Source organism: Eumetopias jubatus, unplaced genomic scaffold (genome assembly GCF_037043125.1).
Source record: "Eumetopias jubatus isolate StellerSeaLion01/CBP00866 unplaced genomic scaffold, mEumJub1_p1.0 scaffold_4, whole genome shotgun sequence".
Classification (NCBI taxonomy): Eukaryota; Metazoa; Chordata; class Mammalia; order Carnivora; family Otariidae; genus Eumetopias; species Eumetopias jubatus.
In genome coordinates this window covers 161,231,567-161,252,019 of record NW_028274810.1, presented here as the reverse complement: position 1 = coordinate 161,252,019, position 20,453 = coordinate 161,231,567, and the positions used below count along the sequence as shown (strand labels likewise).

General features: G+C 36.8%; 1 protein-coding gene across 2 annotated transcripts in view; it reads right to left on the bottom strand.

The window, feature by feature from the left end:
• MRPS28 (mitochondrial ribosomal protein S28) overlaps nt 1-20,453 on the bottom strand; it is a 109,804-nt gene that overhangs the window by 17,305 nt on the left and 72,046 nt on the right. The window contains exon 3 of one of the 2 annotated variants that reach the window (XM_028108705.2): nt 6,339-6,394. The exons of the other annotated variant lie outside the window; for it this stretch is intronic. Within the exon in view, the coding sequence (XP_027964506.1) occupies nt 6,340-6,394 (55 nt within the window). The 3' untranslated portion in view covers nt 6,339. The remainder of the gene's footprint in view (nt 1-6,338; nt 6,395-20,453) is intronic. 2 annotated transcript variants of the gene reach the window in all.

The window sequence follows — 20,453 nt, the reverse complement described above, 5'->3', positions numbered from 1 at the left end:
ATTATGTACCACACAGATACTCAGGATATGAAGAATAAGTGTGATCTTAAGGAGTTTAGGAGACTAGCAAGAGAGACAAACAACTACAACAAAATATGGAATACTACAGTAGAGGTATATATAAATACAAATAGTTCTATTAAGGAAAACATGTCAGGGAGCCTAGGGAGAATAACTGGTATTTATATTAAAGTTTATAGAGTAAGTGGAAATTCACCAGTGAAGCAGACAAGAAATTCCAGACCTACCTCAAAACCCAATTTCTTTTTTATTTTTCAAAGATTTTTATTTATTTGAGAGAGAGAGAGAGAGAGAGAGAGCATGAGCAGGAGGGAGGGGGAGAGGGAGAGGGAGAAGCAGGCTTCCCGCTAAGCTAGGAGCCTGATGCAGGACTCCATCCCAGGACCCTGGGATCATGACCCGAGCCGAAGGCAGTCACTTAACCGACTGAGCCGCCCAAGTGCCCTCAAAACCCAATTTCTATGAAAAAGGTCTCCCTCTGACTTCCCTAGCCTGAAAATATATATCCTTTTACTGAGTTTCAAGAATAATTATTGTTTACATATTTAAATCTTTCATTACCAACAACTTTGAATGAGTGCATGCCTTGTTTTCTAACTAGAATGTAGGTTGCTTCAAGGTAAGGATCATATCTGATGAATCCTTCAACAGAGTAGGAGCCTAGATAATAAAAGTTGCTTTGATTTGATGAGACTAAAGGATACAGAAGAGAGCTTAAATGTGAGAATCGGAGCTTCACAGTCAATTAGGTTCTGACTCCTCACTAAATGAAGAGAATATTACTGGTTAATTTCTCTGGGTCTCACTTTTTCCTGGCTCTTACAAGCTCTAAACCTCCACGAACATACTAGTTCAAACTCTTATTCAACAACCCCATCTAATTAGGGGTGATTGTAAAGGTTCCAGTCTCTACTACTTTTGATAGTCTCCTTTCTTGTTCAGACTTTATATAACAACTAAAAGGCCATAAAAATTCATTCAATATTATATTTAACATAAAAGGGTAACTAAGAACAATTCAATGATCAATCCTTAGGGTTTAAATTTGAACCTTAAAGTACGGTGAAAATCTTTGTTCACATCTAGTACAGCACAGCTAATTGTCCTACTTCAAGTAAGTTACAGAGACTAGGACAGGTAACACCGGCAAGCAAATTAAAAAATACTAACTTTTGCTTTCTAGCGATTAGATTTAAACTTAAACATTTCACAATACAGTATTTATATATAAACAAAAAAATACTCTAACGCTAATGTAAAAACATTTAAGTTTTGCACTTTCTATTTTGTAACAAAACCTTACCTAAACGAACAAGTGGGCTAAGAAGAAGCAACTCAATTAAAAAGTATTTTCTCCAACAATTCTGAAATAGACTAGTTTAGTAATTGTAAAAATGAAAGAAATTAAAAAAAAGAAATAGTTCCATTTGAAAAGTGGTTACAGTTCTAACTTTATAGTGGCAAACTCCTTTGTTAGATCACATTAAATAAATTGGTTGTTAAAAACTAGTGCTAGCAACAAGTAATTCTGATGTCTAAGTATGGGACAGGCTCCATGACCACAAAACGATGCCAGTTCTACCTTTTAAATAGAGTTTGCCAAGAGGAGTGTGTTATTAGCCAGGCTTGGGTGAAACAATCCGCTGCCCACAAAGCTACTTTAATGTACTGTCTCTATTGAAAATCACAGCAATCCAACAATACATGACGATACTTTCCCATCACTGCAGCAATTCCCACCACAGGCAACACTTTGTCTCCAACAAAGAAGGCTCACATTCTATGTCTGCAAAAACCCCAGTCCTGACTAGTACTGTATGGCTGCCAAGAGGAACATCTGTGTGCTCCACAGTACACACAGCGCTGGCTCTTTTTTCCTCTGTTTTCTTCTTTTTTATTTCCTAGACAATAAACTTTGTGATTGCTTGGTAAGGAAATTGTCTTTCATTCCTTTCCTCTTCCTTTTATTTATTTGTTTGTTTGTTTGTTTAACATGACAGGCAAACAACTACATCTGCCATCTATTATTACTTTGAGTCCGAATCCTGAACACATAGTAAAGTTAATTTGTTTTCTGATTTCATTTGATCTTAAGACTTGTGATCCTCTGAAAATTGCTGACTTTAAAGCTGAGATCCCTAATAAAAAGAAGCCATTCAATTCTCAGAATATTCTAGGAACTTTATTTATATTTAGAAAGTCATAAACTGAAATAAAATATGAAAGAACAGCAATATAGTCTCAAGAATAAAAAACGTGTAAACTACACATTCCCTATAGAAAACTTACAATATAAGCTGTTAGTTCCATAAGAATATTACATTTTGGTATTTTATACCACAAAAGACTTCTGTTATGTTTACCTTTACCTCAAATCAACATTTGGGTTTAAAGAAGTAAAAAAAAAAAAAAAAATTAAGGCACACCAAGACATAAATGAACACAGAATATAATTGGGAATTTCCCAGAGATAAAGGACATGTTAGACCCCCAACTTCTATCTGCTCCCTAAAGAAAAAAAATGCTCAATTTTATTAATAATCAAATGGATGCAAATTAAATCTAGATACTTTTTGTATTGATATGATTAATATTTGAAAACGGAATACCTATGTTTGCAAAGGAACAGGCTAGCTGGGATTTTAAACCAGTACTACTACCTTTCTAGAGAGCAATTTGGCAATATGAGTGTTTATACCAGTTGGCCCAGAAATTTTACTTTTAGGATTTTAACCAAAACAAGTGAGAAGAGATGGGCATCAAGATGTTTACTATAGCTTAAGAACAAACAATTTAGAAAAAGCCAAGTATCTAACCAAAGCAGATTTGTTAAATAAATTAGGATACATCTCTACGAGGAATACTATACAACCAAGAAAAATATAGTTTCCGAGACTATATGATAAAAGTATTTTTACTGTATAGTTAATAAATGAAAATAGGTTATAAAATATGAGATATGATGGCAACCCACCTTTTAAAAAATATGCTTGCTACGGCGCCTGGATGGTTCAGTCGGTTAAGCATCTGACTCTTAATTTCAGCTCAGGTCATGACCTCAGGGGTCGTAAGACAGAGCCCCGTATCAGGTTCCATGCTCAGCAGGGAGTCTGCTTGAGATTCTCTCCCTCTCCCCTGCCCCTCCCCTCACTCACAAAAATAAATTAATTAAAAAATCTTTTAAAAAATAATATCCTTGCCCAGAAAAAATTAAAATGTTACTAATAGTATTATTCCATGGTGATATGACAAATTTCTCTATTTTGTAATAAATATGCTCTTAGTTTCAGAACCAGTGAAAAGCCCCTAAATTACTGCCTTCTTAAATGATGCCAAAATGTAATTTATTATCGTTAATAATAATGAAAATAAGGGTAACTCATTTCTTCTTAAAGATATATTATATGTTTGGGGCGCTGGGGTGGTGGCTCAGTCGGTTAAGCATCTGCCTTCAGCTCAGGTCATAATCCCAGGGTCCTGGGATGGAGCCCTGTGTCAGGCTCCCTGGTCAGCGGGGAGTCTGCTTATCCCCTTCCCTCTGCCCCTCCCCCAATTTGTGCGTGCGCGCACTCTCTCTCTCTCAAATAAACAAAATCTTTTTTTAAAAAGATACCTTATGTGTTTTCAAAACCTGTTCCACTGAAAATCATATAAAACTTCACATGAAAGTAATAGGAAGAGGGAATTAGTACTTAAGGGACTGGGAATGGAAAAATCTCATAGTTTATCATTTTAAGTAGTAGTGGACAATCACACAATTATAGTTCAGAAAGTTTAATGAAGATAAACTTTCTTCATTAATGAAGATAGAGCTGACTCACACTCCTTTACATAGCCTGAAAGACCAGTCTGTGTGACGTGCATCTCTCAGTTTTAGTAGACTGAAACATCAACAGATAACTATAATTTGTGTGTGTCATTACTGATAGAAATGGAATAAGTCGAAAATAATGAAATTTTTTATTTCTTAAATCAAAGACAATACAGAGTGTATTTTTGCCTTTCATAGTTTGATAGTGCCTTACACTATAAAACTGGGTTAGAAAGGAAATCACTTTCCGCTTTTTTTTTTTTTAAAGCTATTCTCTAATACTTTACATTTAATATGCTTACTCTCCTCTGACATCTTGCATAGGAGCCAGGAAGCTACAAAGAGAAAATCTAATGCGTTCTGAAACCATGTAAAATGTGGACTTGATCACTTGATTTATATTGTTCTTTTTCCATGACACATTTTGTAAACTAGTATTAAACCACATAGCTGTTTGTGATTCTGCTAACCTGTCCATGTATTTCTTTTGGAAAAAAATAATTTTTTTTAAATGGCCAAAAAAAGTGTTTCCAAAGCAGCTGTTAAATAAATGAGAGAGACAGAGCTGTACTCTATTAAGTGATACTGATTTACTACATGGTGTTTAAAAACCATCACCAGAGGGACGCCTGGGTGGTTCAGTCAGTTAAGCATCCGACTTGTGATTTTGGCTCAGTTCATGATATCAGGGTCCTGAGATAGAGCCCTTGTCAGGTTCCATGCTCAGCAGGGAGCCTGCTTGAGATTCTCTCCCTCTCCCTCTGCCCTTGCCCCACTGGCACTCTCTCTCAGGAAAAAAAAAAAAATTAAAGACCATCACCAAAAAAGCAATGAAAAAAAAGTACCTGGTTTGTGATCCGGATTTTTCCTCACTGTATACAAGCAGAGTTTGTGTTATATTTTTTTAAAAAGATTTTATTTATTTATTTGACAGAGAGAGACACAACGAGAGAGGGAACACAAGCAGGGGGAGTGAAGAAGGAGAAGAAGGCTTCCCGTGGAGCAGGGAGCCCGATGCGGGGCTTGATCCCAGGACCCTGGGATCATGACCTGAGCCAAAGGCAGACGCTTAACAACTGAGCCACCCAGGTGCCCCTATTCATGTTATATTTTTAAAGTATTCTTATTATAGAAGCCAATTAATCTGTTTTCTGTATTCAGTAGTATACCACCAAATCATGTTCATAAATGAAGGCAAACTAGACAAATGAAGACCTGTCAACAAATAATACAACTTTTAAGAATGTATAGACTCCTTCTGATTTAATTACTAAATAAACGTACTGTGGGGGAATGCTTGTCTATCAAGTGAAATGTAATGCCATATTACCAAGACACAGGTGGGGGATATGCCATAGATATACATATGCTTTCACTGAACATTGAACTTTTTTTTAATGGAGCTTTATTTAACTCCTACTATTTACATGCTATCTCACTTATCTCACACAAACAACTTTAAAGATAGATGTTACTATCACAATTCTCCAAGTGAAAAAACTTTCCCAAAGTCATACAGATAAAAAAATAGTACAGCTCAAGATTCAAACCCTGATCTCTCTGATTCCAATCTGTGTTCTTTTCACTATGTTATTGGGTCAAGAGAAGTAAAATGATTGAATGCTAACATTATGTGACACGTTATGGGTTGAAGTTTTAGCAGTGAATGCCACCAGATTACAAATACTCTATTTGATGCCAGTGTTTCCTTTCTCCCCAAAGACACTGGTAAAGTCCATTTGTTCAGACAAGTTAAATCCAAACTAAAGTGTTTGACATAAGAAAACTGGTAGGGGGGAATGGGGGAAAAAAAAGAAGAGAGAGAGAGAGAGGGAGAGAGGGAGGCAAACCGTAAGAAACTCTACCGAGGGGTGATGAAAGGAGGTGAGTGGGGGATGGGCTGAATGGGTGATGGGTATTAAGGAGGGCACTGGTTGTGATGAGCACTGGGTATTGTATGTAAGTGATGAATCACTAAATTCTACTCCTGAAGCCAGTATTACACTGTATGTTAACCAAGTAGAAGTTAAATATAAGCTTAAAAATTTTTTTTCATAAAAATTTAATGAGAATTGATAGGAAACTGGACAATTTTTTTTTTTTTTTGCAAATCTGTCAAAAAGATACATTAATTGGACTGTCAAGTTATGACCTAATTGATTTCTAGAGAAGCTGGACTATCAGTTCAGTGATATAAATGGGTTTTCTGTTTGGGGAACTCTGATACAATCATACACATAAATTAAAAGAAACAAAATAGTGTTTATATGCATGTACAAATATTAAGTGAAGCCAACATTTAACATAAAATCTATGAGTGGAGGACTCTTTGGATATGCCGAGCCAGCTTATGAGAGTGGGGAGGAGCGTGCTGGGGTGTTCTGTGTTGACTATTGCTTTGACTTTCCGTTTCTATCCACATGTACTAGCAATCACAGTTTCAGAGACACTTACTGAAAGATCAGGGCAGAGTTTCTCTACAAATTCCTAAGAATGGATCACTTACCTCACCTGATTTCACTAATGACTTTCATCCTTCCCTTCAAGAAAATTTTGCTCAGACTGAAAAAAAAAAAAACTTTTGTGGTTACACCTCATCCTTACACATTTGGAAGCAGACACACTCCTTTGACAAAGTTTTTGCTGGCTGAGAGACATATTGATTACTTAAGTATCATCATGATGCAGTCATGCAATCAAACATTTCATATGTCATCAATCAGCCCATTATTTTATTGATCCTTTTGCCTACATGATGGTTTTAAGACAAAAAGTTTACCTAATCAGAGATACACATACTTACTTTTTGCCCTTTTAGATCGCTGTGACCATAACTGCATGCAAAAATTTATTGTGCATGCAATAAATTATTTTTGTAATAAAAATAAAAAATCAGCTTAGGCTCCATCATCATTAAGAAACTGTTACTAAGTATTCTTTTAAGGAAATTCTTTTTAAGGAGGACACCTTTTAGTTTTCTGGTCTCTCCACAATGTTATCAATTCCTCCTGCCATGCTGGAACGGGCCTCAATTTCCCATATGGCTTTTTTTTTTTTTAGTGTTCCGTGATTCATTGTTTGCATGTAACACCCAGTGCTCCATGCAGTAGTGCCCTCTTTAATACCCATCACCAGACTAACCCATCCCCCCACACCCTGCCCTCTAGAACCCTCAGTTTGTTTCTCAGAGTCCATAGTCTCTCATGGTTCGTCGTCTCCTCCTCCGATTTCCCCCCCTTCATTTTTCCCTTCCTGCTATCTTTTTTTTTTAACATAAAATGTATTATTTTTTCAGAGGTACAGGTCTGTGATTCCCATAGTTTTTAGAAGTACTCCTCTTTGCTGGGAAACCAAATAATCTTATTAAGAAATACATGTTAATGAGGGTTGATGAAGCTCTTTATAAAAAGGGCCAGAAACATCAATTCTTCATTTTTAGCAAGTACTTGAAGCAGTTGGGGGATGTACTGAAGGCTGATTTTGGGGCCTCATCCGCAGATACTCTGTTTCTTTACATTTGGAGTGAGATTAATGGATTACATATCAAGCAGAAATGTCTGGTAAGAAGATACCAGGTTCTAATTCAGAGGCTCTGTGGCCACTGTTTTTAGAACGCCACATTATTTTCAGATTCTTTCCTCTGTTTTGGAGAGCTGTCATTACAGGAGTCTTATTCTAGACAAACTACTTCTAAGGTTTCTCTTATATAGTATGCTTTTGACCTCAGTCTTGCAGGATGGTTATATACTACAAAATTCTGAAAGAACAACAGACAAGTGATTAAGAAGCCCTGCCTTTATTTCACAGCAAAAGCAACGACACAGCAGAGCCTTTCTTTCTTCACCATCTCCAAAGGTGCGTGTAGTTTTCCCACAGTATCGGATTGCTGGTCTAGGTACACACACAACCTAGGTGATAATTCACTTAGATTTAAAACTACTTTTTTCAAAACCAACTTTTCCAAACAATGCATCATCTACGTTTTAAATGCTAGGTGAAATTCTACCACCACTCTCAAAAAAAGGGGACAAGGAGGTGCATTGTATTGGACAAAAGAAATGGAGGAAAGTATTGACAGTACAAGCAATCTACAGTACCCTTGGGTAGAAAGAATTGTTGAAAAGAGTTTTCTCACACATGAAAAAGCAATGAAGCTCACAACATTGATTATATTTCATGATTTTTTGGACCTAGTACTGAAATACCTGAAATGAAGCCATCGTTTGTAAATAGGTATAATCCCTTCTTCCTACTAATAATCAGTGATATAAACCTATGCTTAAAAATAAAATTTAAATTTTAAATCAGATTAGTGAGATGCTAGTCCCAAGATGCTAGAAAAAAATATGTCTTTGAGAAAAAGTGAGACATATAATCTTTGGTTGTTAATTTATAAATTTTTCTTAAGATTTTATTTATTTATTTGAGAGAGAATGAGAGAGAGAAAGCACATGAGGGGGGGGAGGGTCAGAGGGAGAAGCAGACTCCCTGCTGAGCAGGAAGCCTGATGCCGGGACTCGACCCAGGGACTCCAGGATCATGACCTGAGCCGAAGGCAGTCGCTTAACCAACTGAGCCACCCAGGTGCCCCGTTAATTTATAAAGTTAATCATTTAGAGAAATACATGAAAGGGGTGCCTGGGTAGCTCAGTCGGATGAGCCTCAGACAACTGATTTCAGCTCAGGTCATGATCTCAGGGCTGTGAGATCGAGCCCCATATCAGGCTCCATGCTCAGAACAGAGATTGCTGGAGATTCTCTCTCCCTCTGCCGCTCCCCTGCACACACTAACTAAAACTAACTAACTAACTAAATAAATAAATAAATAAAATCTTAAAGTAATACATGAAAATCCTCAAATCTTCTAGTCCTTCCTCAATACCAAATGAGGCAGTATAACATCTTGATCCATTACACCCTCTATTCTTTCAGATCACCAGTTGAAAAAAGATGCTCAAATAGTACAAAGATGTAACTACTATTCTATTGTCTCTGTATATAACACATTGTGTTTGTATAAACGTAAAGCCAGAGATCTTCAACATTCACTTCCCCACACTACACAACTGTTAAGAAAGACATCTGTGGAACAAAACAAACTAAATGTAGTATAAAAATTATATTCCTGAGGCTCTCTGATAAGTCACCTAGTCAAACCTCCTGCCCTTAGTCCTCCTAAATCAACATGCTGCTTATAATGAAACACAGCTCTTCCAAGATTTTAGACTCAACTTTTTAAGTCAAATTTAGCTAGCATGATTTTGAAAGGTTTGGTTTTAAGTGCTAAAAAGTTAAGTTCAGGGGAGCCTGGGTGGCTCAGATGGTTAAGCATCTGCCTTCAGCTCAGGTCATGATCCCAGGTTCTGGGATCGAGTCCCATGTCAGACTCCCAGTTCAGCAGGGAGTCTGCTTCTCCCTCTGCCTCTCTCCTCTGCTCGTGCTTTCTCTCTGTCTCTCTAAGTGAATAAATAAAATCTTAAAAAAAAAAAAAGTTAAGTTCATTACCAAAGATAAGTCACTTGGAATGAAAGAGAAAACTGTTTCAACAATTTAATCAGACCTAAAGAGAAGGTAGATATATATATATCTTCCATTTTATTATTCGGCATAATTTATGACTTGAATATTATAAAATAGAGAGAAAGAGATTAAGATGAAAAACATTTTTCATGTTCATGCTGATGCTAATTACTTTGACCAGCTGCTATGGAAGAAGGCAAAGCATATGGGGCGCCTGGGTGGCTCAGTTGGTTAAGCATCCAACTCTTGGTTTTGGCTCAGGTCATGATCTCAGGGTTGGGAGATCAAGCCCCGAGTGGGATGGACTCCACGCTCTCAGTGCGGAGTCTGCTTGAAATTTTCTCTCCCTTTGTCCCTTCCCCTGTGTGCATGCATTCTATAAATAAATAAATAAATAAATAAATAAATAAATAAATAAATATTTTTAAAAAGGTAAAGCATAGTATGTGCATTTAACTTATTTTAATGTGGTCAGCTGGCAAGGAAATTTGTTAAGGAGGTTAATAAGTAAGCTAAATCGGATAAATCACCTGGAGATCCAAGACTCAACTAGTGCACACAGCTTCCTACTGAGGTGACAAGATATCTGAGCACAGTGAACTTAAAATTGCAGGGTAAAAACTAGAACATATTAGAGTTGCTTGAGGAGGTTCAAGGACTATATTTTAATTCCACAGGAAGTGGGTAAACAGATAGCAACAGAGTCCACACTGACTCCCTGGCCGATCCAGGCTGCACACTCAAGGCAGTGTGGTGGGAAAGGGTGGAAATAAAGTCCCATTTTCCAGAGTCACAAGTTGTCAATAGCAGGAACAGTGCTTTATGCTTACCTCAGGGATAGCTCAGTTTCCAGACCTGCCTATGCTCAAATTAAAGACGTGACTGACATCTCTGGGATTTGGAGAATGAGGGCGAGTCTCAAAATCCCAGAATTATCCCCAAATTTCTGGCTAAACGACCAACTGCACACAATGTCTGCATCCATCTGGTTCTGTAACACTAGTTTCTCTCATGAAATTTCTGTCAACAAAGCTGAGAGGACCAGTCCTAGAGTCAGAGCTGCTACGAGGTCAATGTGAATTTACCCAACAGTTCTCAAGTGTGTTCCCGGGCTTCATCAAAACTGATCTCCGGACAACACTAGATCAGTATTTGTGCACTTTTATCATTTAAAGTTAATTAAATTGGTCTTTTAAAATATTAAACAATTAATAAATATTCTTAAGTTTTCTAATAAGCTATTATAGCCATGGTTAGTATATGAAAAACCCCTCATATGCTGTCCACAGATAAAAGGTTTGACTGTGTAGCCCACCTTTGAATAAAACAAACAAAAAACCCACAGTTGTATGTCCCTGTCCTAAATTAGTCAGGAAGGGGAGATTCTGAAAAAAAGAGAAAGAAAGAGAGAAAGAGAGAAAGAAGAAAAGGAAAGAGAAAGAGAAAGAAAGAAAAGAAAAAAAAAGAAAAGGCTACCAGGAAACTCAATTAAAACTACTTCAATATCCTTCCATTAATTATCTATATTTTTAGGAGGAATCAATAGCCCCATTTCATTTGAACTGGCCAAGATCTAAGATTAAAAGACTTCCCCCTGCCAATTGTCTTTTTCATACTTCTGTTAAATTTTGTTGCTAATACCAAGTGCTATTTCCCCAGCTGTGAAGTCAGACGAGCAGCTGCCTTAGCAAACCATGCCAAAACTACACCAGTACATAAAGACAGCTGCCTTGCCTGTCCTTACAGATGAAAGAAGAGTGCTAAAGGCCTAGAAAAATCTCCAGTACTGGCAATGGCTGCGAAGGCAGCTGCGTGCCCGTCATACTGTTAAAGAGTGTGCTGTGTGACAACAGATACAAGAAATGAAGAAAAGAATAAATACAACTAATTTTTATGGATAACACATATTTCCAAATTATTTTATTTATGGCATATTACATTATTTTTGACCATTTTATTTTTAGATTCCTCAGCATTCTATGCACAGAAGCAAAACCTTACCATATATAAACACTTATATATGTCCTAATTTCCACTTTAACAAACTAAGCAATAAAGCATCTTGAAGATTTGTACCCAAAATTTTAAGTTACTAACAGCAATTGATTTTTCTAACATTAGTATTGTTATAAAGCTTCAAAAATCTGAGAATCATACCAAGATATAACAGAATTTGAGGCTGGCAATGATCTGGTGGGAACTAACATTTCCAAGAAAGACTGTTTTGTTTCATTAAAATGGACCTCTTTCCATACATTCAGAATGGATTAAAAGCCTACATAAAGTTTGTAGGCAGATGATATTTGTACTTCTCTTTTAGGAAATATTTTTACTTAAAAAAATACTGACTATACTTGATCATGATGTCTGCGACTTACTTTGACATATTAAAACATATACATTTCAGAGGGTGGTCAATTGTAGTCATAATAAAAAATCCATATTCTAGGGGTGGCTACTATAAGTGCCTCTGTTGTCTGTATTTATGTAGACAACTGAACCCTGGCTAATTACTACGTTAAATCTCAGAGAATGTCTCATTGGTGAAAACACTGGGCTGTAACTAGCATGAATATTAAAAATAGGGCCCCATTTTTTAAATAAAAAGCATCTGCGAAATATGGACTGGCTAAACAGTATTTTAACAACTTGCCCCAGCCTTTCATAAAAAAAGCATAGGAATCCACTGGAGCTGGATACTTTTCCCTTATGGATGATGCCCCCCTTTAAATTAAATACTTCTCTATCCAGCCATGAATGTGGAGGATTCTATTTGCCAGCTGCTGGTATGAAGAGGGCAGAATTTTCCCTCATGTGACCCCTTTTCTGCCATGTTGGTCAAAGCCTCTCTGAGGACTCAGAGATGGGGTTTCCTCAGGTTCCAAAAACTGCCTTGTGCCTGCTTGTTAATATTTAGCTAATAAATCTCTATATATGTGTCCGTATGTGCAACAAAATTTGTCTGATACTTGCTTTTAGAATTTGTCTTGAGATTTTGCTAAAAACAGGGCATGACCACACTGGCTTAGGTCAGTGTGGAACAGTAGTAAGATATGTATTAAACACTTAAAAATAACCCTATTTAAAGCCACGATCTTGCCAAACACAAAATTTCAAATAAACGTATGACTATTACTATCAAAGCACATTTATTAATAATATAGTTAGATTGATCTGCATAAGAACATATGACTTTACACCAAAATGTATAAAGCACAGTAAGTTTCAATGAAGCCAGTATATAATTTTGCAAAGTCTAGCATCCTGGTCACGTGGAAGGTCATTCAGAGATCTGTTATAGCTTATTAGGGAAAAGAATACACACACACACACACACACACACACACACACACACACACACACACAGAAGAACTAAAGAGATGATAAAGCCTGGCCAATAAAGCAATATATTTTATAAATATTAGAGAGAACTGAGAAGAATAAACAGCCCTTAAAAGAACACCTAACTATATGTAGGAAACTTGGTATACAATAGAGAAAGCATTTTGGGGCACCTGGGTGGCTCAATCAGTTGGGCATCTGACTGATTTCAGCTCAGGTCATGAGCTCAGGGTCATGGGATCGGGCCCCGCGTCAGGCTCCGTGCTCAGAGCAGAGTCTGCTTGAGATTCTCTCTCTCTCTCTGCTCCTCCCCCAACTCACACTCTCCCCTTCTCTCTAAATGAATGAATAAATAAAATCTTAAAAAAAAAACAGAGAAAGCATTTTACATTTGTGAAAGAAAGAATGGGTTATTCAATAAATCATACTAGGAAAATTGGCTATATATCTGGAAAAAAAAATTAGGTCCCTATGTCAAACCACACATAAAAATAAGTTACCTAAGGGGTACAGGATTTCCTTTGGGGTGATGAAAACTTTTGGAATTAGACAGTGGTAATGGTTGCATAACACTGTAAATATATTAAATGCCACTAAATTGTATACTTTGCAATGATTAAAATGTTAAATTCTATTTTTTATTACAATAAGAAAAATAAGTTGCAGATATATTACAAAATGAAAAATCAAGCTTTGAATATAATAAAAACAAGGGAAATATCTGTTTGACCTCAGGGTAAGAAAGGCTTTTCCAGATAAGACACAAAATACTATTATTCCAGCTGCATAACAAAATTACCCTAAAACTCAGTGACTTCAAAGAACAACAATCATTAATTTTGTTCAAGAATCTGAAATATGGGCAAGGCTCAGCACGGACAGCTCACCTCTGCTCCATGCCATGTCACTAGGATGGTCTGACTGGAACTAGAGGATCCATTTCCAAGGTGGCTCACTCATGTAGATGGCAAGTTAGTACTGGCTGTTGGTTATTGCCTACGTGTACCCTTCTGCAGGGTTTGGGCTCCCTCACAGTATGATGGCTATAGTCTATCCTAAGAGACAGGAAGTGGAAGAGGCCGGTTTCTTAAAGCCTGGGCCCCCACATCTGGCACAGTGAGGAATATCAAAGGGTTTGGGGGCCATGTTTTAAGACTACACAGCAACTCATAAAGGAAAAGATAGCAGAGCTGACTATATCAAAATTTAAAACCCTTGCATGACAAGTTACTGTGAAAAAGGTAAAATATGAGATAAATTGAAAAGAGGGAATTTGTAACACATGTAGGGAAGAATTAATATGCAGAATACACAAAGAACTATAAATCAGTGAGAAAAAGGTAAACAAATAAAAAATGCATGAAGACTATGAACAGTCAATTCATGGGAGACGGACCTCAATAGCCAACAGACATATGAAAAAGATGTTTAATATCACTTTATAGAGATTAGGAAAAAGCAGATCAAAATATCCCACATTAGACTGTCAAAATAAAGTCTAAAAATTTCCTCAAGTTTGGTGAGTACGTGAGAAAATGTGGACCACCATAAACTCTGGGTGTAAAATGGAGTAAAAAGATTAGAGCACAATTTGGCAGTATCTAATAAAATAGAATATGTATACACAGTCTTCAACCCAACGTTTAAGTTTCCAAGTAATAATAGGCAACAAATGCATTTGTCCCTGGAGACATGTATAAAGAATGCTAATGTTCATAATGTTTATAAATAATTAAAGATTAGAAACCACCTAAAGGTTCATCAATAGGGAAAAGTATAAATAATAACTGGGATATATTTATGGAATGGAATTTATATTGCAGTTAAAATGAATGAACTAGATCTCAATGTAGATTCTTAGAGTTCAAAGACGTGTTGATCAAAATGTTACAAAGTGACACAAAATTAAACACAAACAAAAACACATATAAAGCAATATGTATTCTTTATGGTTATGTATACACATAGCAAAAATATAAGAACCTGAAGTATATGCTACATATTCAAGATGGTAGTCGCCTCTGGAGAGAAAGGTAAATATAAATAGTACAGGGAAGCTGAACAAAGTAAAGATACCAGAGAAAACTAGCTGTTCATCAAAGATTTGTATGCTCTCTTCGTAAGCTGTTGCCAGGAGGCCAAGGATTTTATTTCCAAGCCCCCTTACATCTAGATGGGGTCCTGTGACTTTTCCTCACTAATGAAATATGAACAGAAATGAGGCATGTCACATGAAGACCAAGGACCTTAAACAGTGGGAGTGCCTTCCACAATCTCTCTTTACTTTTCCATCTGCTTATTACGCATGAGCACTATGACCTTGGGAACCATGTGCTGAAGGTGGTAGAGTCCTAAAATGGAAAGAGTCTGGCTCTTTATATCCCCACATGAAATGCCAGCTACCAACCAGGAATAGTTACATGGCAGTGATTATGTGAGTGAGAAATAGTGGTTAAGCCAGTAGAATTCTGGGATTTGTTTCAGTTTAGCTTCACCCAACTATATAAAAGGGGACTTCCATTTTTTTTAACCTACTGATATCTGTTTCTTTGATTAAAAGGAAGTCTGAAGTAAAATCACCACCACCACCACAACCACCACCATCACCAAAAGGTCAGAGTCTGTTAATTCTAGGTGGTGGACATTCAGGCAGCTGTTACACTACTTTCTGTAGTTCTGCAATTAAAAAGAAACTTTATTAAGAAAGATTCAAAAGAGTTGGCCATTCCTCTAATATTTTATAGGAACACTGTATTTTTATTGCAGTTTACATTTCCAGGGTGGCATACTCCTGTTAGTTACGTTCTCTGCTGTGGCTACCCCAGTTTCCCCCAGATTGTACATATCACTTTCATGTCAAGGATTCAACTCAATGCAAATGTGTAGCTCCAGAGCTTTCCTCCTTTACTTCCATGTTTATTTGAATAAGTGTAAAAACCACATTAATTGTTAAAATAATGAGTGACTTAACCATTTTTCCAAACAACATAGAAGAAACTATATGGTCTAAAAAGCTATGAGAGAATAAAAGAAAAAGCAAGTCCATGCATGTAATCCTGTGCAAACTAGAAGAAAAACAACTAACATTTAATATATGCCAAGTGCTATTGTCAATATTTTTAATATTAACTCATTAAGTCCTTAAAACAACTCCACAAGGTACATTACTGTAAAGCCCCATTTTACAATGAGAGTGAAAGACAGGAGATGAGAAATCTTCCTAAAACTACTAAACCTAATTTGTGTTAGGGACCAATCCAAAAGGGTCTAACAATTTCAAGACCAAATTTCACTTAAAGATTCTTAAGATGGAAATCTAAAAACCCTCCTTGACCCTAATTGTTCCATTTTAAACACCAATTCCATTGCTTACTATTTTCTAAATATTTCATGAACTCATTCTTTCCTTTACATCCCAATGTCACTGCTCAAAGCTAAATCATCCAAATATCACACCTTGACAATGGCAATAATCTGTTACCTCTCTTTTGGGCTCATCTCATTCTTCTTCCACCTGAAAATTACCAACTAGATCTGTTACTTAAGTAATCTGTATAAAATGCTTACCAGTGGGATTTAACCATATTCTATTACCTTACTTCTCAGGCTTGTTTTGAGACTTAGAGCTACTTAACACATATAACAGAGTGCTTGGCACATTGAAGAAACTCAAGAAATGTTGATGTGTTTGAAAAGCAAGAATTATCAACCCTACTTTATAGAGGAGCTAAGCAGTCCAGAGAAGTTAAATAATTGAACTGAAATAACTTGGTAAGTGGCAGAACCAGGTTTGAACCCAGGTCTGTCTAGCTCCAAAACATATGTATTTCCATCATAACTTCACTGCTTCCTAAATACTTTTTCCCAAATTAAAATTTCAAAAATAAATTTCACTGTAACTTGAGGAGGTAATGAAAATCATGCTGTTATATTTCTTTTCACATTTAGCAACAGAGAGAAGCTTTTTAATTATGAGAAGTGCCATTCTGGCCAATGTATTTAGAAAACAAAAAGCATAAAAATTAGGAAGGGGGGGAGATATGTTTTGTTCACAGATGATGGTGGCCCTGGAAAATCCAAAATAATTAAAACAATAAGTAATACAAACTATAAATTTAGGAAGGCAATTAGATACAAAATTAACACAAAATCAAGCAGTCTTCAAAATACGCAAACAAAAATTAGAATAAGACACCACTGGCAAAATAACAACAAAAATATAAAATACCTGGGAATAAACATAAAACACGTACAAGATCTCCATGAAAACCAACAAGCAGACTCTGGAATGAACTTGTTTTTAAAAAAAAATTATTTTTGGATTGCTAGCATTTTGTTAAGGGTTTTTGCATCCAAGTTCATGAGCGATATTAGCCTGTAGTTCTCTTTTTTGGTGACACTTTTGTCTGATTTTGGTAGCCGATACTTATTTTCTCGTATCATTACGAGCTGGTAGAGAGTGGGAAATCAGACAGGACAGGATAAGCTTGCTTGTGCTTGACAATCCGCAGCACAGTAAAAAAATTACATCGACGAATCAGTACAAAGTAGTAGTTTGGTTGAACTCTGGAAGCAAAAACAAAGCCCTAAATTTTAATACAGATCCTGTCACCACAATTATATTTTATGAAATATTATCCTTGAATTCTACCTTCTCAGGTATCTCTTAAGATCAGATATTATATAGTATAATAATATGTATATTATAGTTGTTGGCGTAATATATTTACATAAGGGCTAGTTCACCATAATTGTTGTTCTCCTCAAATGACAAAACAATCATTTTTTATGGCCCTCATTTTGTTGACGGGAAAATGATTTGTCAACAAACACCAAGTCTCTGGGATGGGAGGGAGGCTGACTTAATGGAATCACCAACTAAAAATAAAATACTGGATATGATCATAAAATTTGATTCGCATTTCCTTATTTCATCTTCTTGATCTCATTCTTCTACCCCAAGGGTACAACTATAAAAGTTTTCATACTTATACATTCTTTCAAACAATACTTTTATATTATCAATAAACATTTGCTTACTTAATTTTTTGGTGGTGATCTTTATTTTTAAGTAGCTTGAATTAAACAAAGTCCCTGGTCTTCAACGTATTTCTCTAGCAGCCTTTCTCAACTGGGGTTCACCAGAGAATTAAGCCCTACAGAAAATAACTTCAATGACTTTCTTCTCAATTCTCCCAAGGATGATAAGAATAAGAAGTTAATTCATTATATAAAATGTGTTAGGACATTAGGGCATAATTCTCTAGCAAAACCTTTACTGAAAAAAGTTACCTGATAATTCTTTCAAAATGACCTAGGTAATATAGTAATAAGATTTATCTGTAAACTGTAATATATGTAACAATTATTAAATGTCTTAGATATATGAGTGAAAATAAGAATAATTTCACAAAAATCTAAAAGCATCTTTACTAATATAGTTAGAATAAATGTCTTGTGCTATCTGAAGTAAAATTTTGAGTGTAGGGTCTTTTCCTTATCAGACTAAATGACAAGTGTTAACCAATGTTCAATAAATAAATCTTTGCCGCTAACCATCCTGGGGTAGGGCGCCTGGGTGGCTCAGTTGGTTAAGCGACTGCCTTCGGCTCAGGTCATGATCCTGGAGTCCCTGGATCGAGTCCCGCATCGGGCTCCCTGCTCAGTGGGGAGTCTGCTTCTCCCTCTGACCCTCTTCCCTCTCGTGCCCCTATCTCTCATTCTCTCTCTCTCAAATAAATAAATAAAATCTTAAAAAAAAAACAAAAAACAACATCCTGGAGTATCCAATGTGAATTCAGACATCTGCCCTTGTGAGTTGTACTTTGGGGCTAATATTCCAAACCACTACATTTTCTCTGGTCATGGCATCTTACAGCAGACACTGTTGATTCCCAACTTACACCTACTCTTCTCTCTCACTTCCATTTCTTCCTTTCTGACAAAGCCCCATTTTGTTCAGGAAGCCACCCTGGTATTTGTCAGGGTGGCTGGCTATAGTCCCAATCCCAAGGAGATCTTAGCACTGGTTTAGTAAGAGTATGACCAGTGCAGTCACTCAGGGCCTCATATACCAAAAGGCCCTGTGCTTGGGGTTTAATGCTCTGTGGTCGCTGACCTGAAATTCTTAAGAACTTTATCTTTGCATTTGTGTTTTATAAGTGAAATATGATGGAACAATGGTGCATGGACTGGAGCCCTGGCTTACATGTGGTCCTCAGCTACCTTCTTCCATCCCAAGACGGGTGGGGAAAGCCCATGTTTCACTGTCACCCACGGTCCATAATGGGGGCCTGAGCACATGCGTAGATTGGACACCTACTCTTAAGAATCTCGGTGCAAGGAAAGTAGGTGGTCATTCCTACCTCACGCTGATGGTGCCATGTCCCATGGGTTAACTGGCTAGCACCTCCCATCCATGCACAATAGAGGTATCTCTGTGCATCCTGGCAGGCAGGCAGCAATCCCTCGTGGTTGCTCTCCATTGTGGACTGGGGTGGTGGGCTCAAGGGAAAAGTAGATTAATTTCCCTACCCCCTGGCTTGGGCACCACATTTTCAGTTTGCACTGAACCCTGTTAATTTTGCAGTGAGCCTTAGAAGATAGTGTCTGAATCAGTCATGGTGGTCTCTCCCCCAGTCCATGACTGTTTTATACCTAGGCATGTGATGAAATTTGGCCATAATATATGAAAAAATATCTGCAGGGGAAGTTCTAGGAAAGTTTTCTTACTCTTAAAGAAGACACAAGAAAGACAGGCCTGCTTTTCTGCATCTGTAAGTTGTCAATTCTGGATGTGATACCTGACATCCACTGCTACTTTGTAACCATAAGAGATCAAGCCTGAGTATAACCTCTCTGTGTAGGACAGCCTGGTTAGACTAGAGTTACAAAGAGGAGGACCTAGGGCTCTTTTCACAACTAAATTACTGCCCCACCTCTGGATTCTTTGTTATGTTGGTTAATAAATTCCCTTATTGTTTAAGATAGTTAAAGTGAGGTTTTCTGTTAATTGCAGCTGAAAGCATTCTAAATGCTGAAAACACCTTGATACATATGATAATATACTTTTAATAGTAATACAGATTTCAAAAGAACCTAGCTTACCAACTTTGGAAAATAACTGTCCATCCCTTTGACATGTTCCCAGCCTCCCTTTCCCCAAGTGAATTTTATATATTACATAGCCCATACTTTAAAATCAAACCATTTAAAAATACCCACTTTCAAAACGTGTTAAGATTATTTTCAGCAGTTTCTAAGATCACAGATAAAATTTTATTCATTCAAATTGGGATATATTATCATGATGGACTTAACATGGAATATTAGAAAGAAAACTACATTTCTAGTAAGCCTACTTTCTTTCTCTTCCTACCCAGCCTTCTAATATCCAGCTCATCATCAATGAGCTACATACCATATAAATGGAGAATAGGAACAAACATATTTCCATTGGAAATAGAAATGTCACCACACTCTACTTGGCAAGAGAATGACATTTAATAGTTTTCATGTAGAGGTAGAAATGTTTTTCCTATGGAATATTCTGGTGTCAAGATTCAAAGGGGCTGGGGAGCACCTGGATGGCTCAGTTGGTTGAGTGCCTGACTCTTGATTTCCGCTCAGGTCAGAATCTCTGGTTGTGAGATCCAGCCCCGCGTTGGGTTCTGCACTCCACAAGGAGTGTTTGAGATTCTCTCTCTCCCCCTCCCTCGCACAACTACGTTCTCCATCTCTCTCTCACAAAATAAATAAA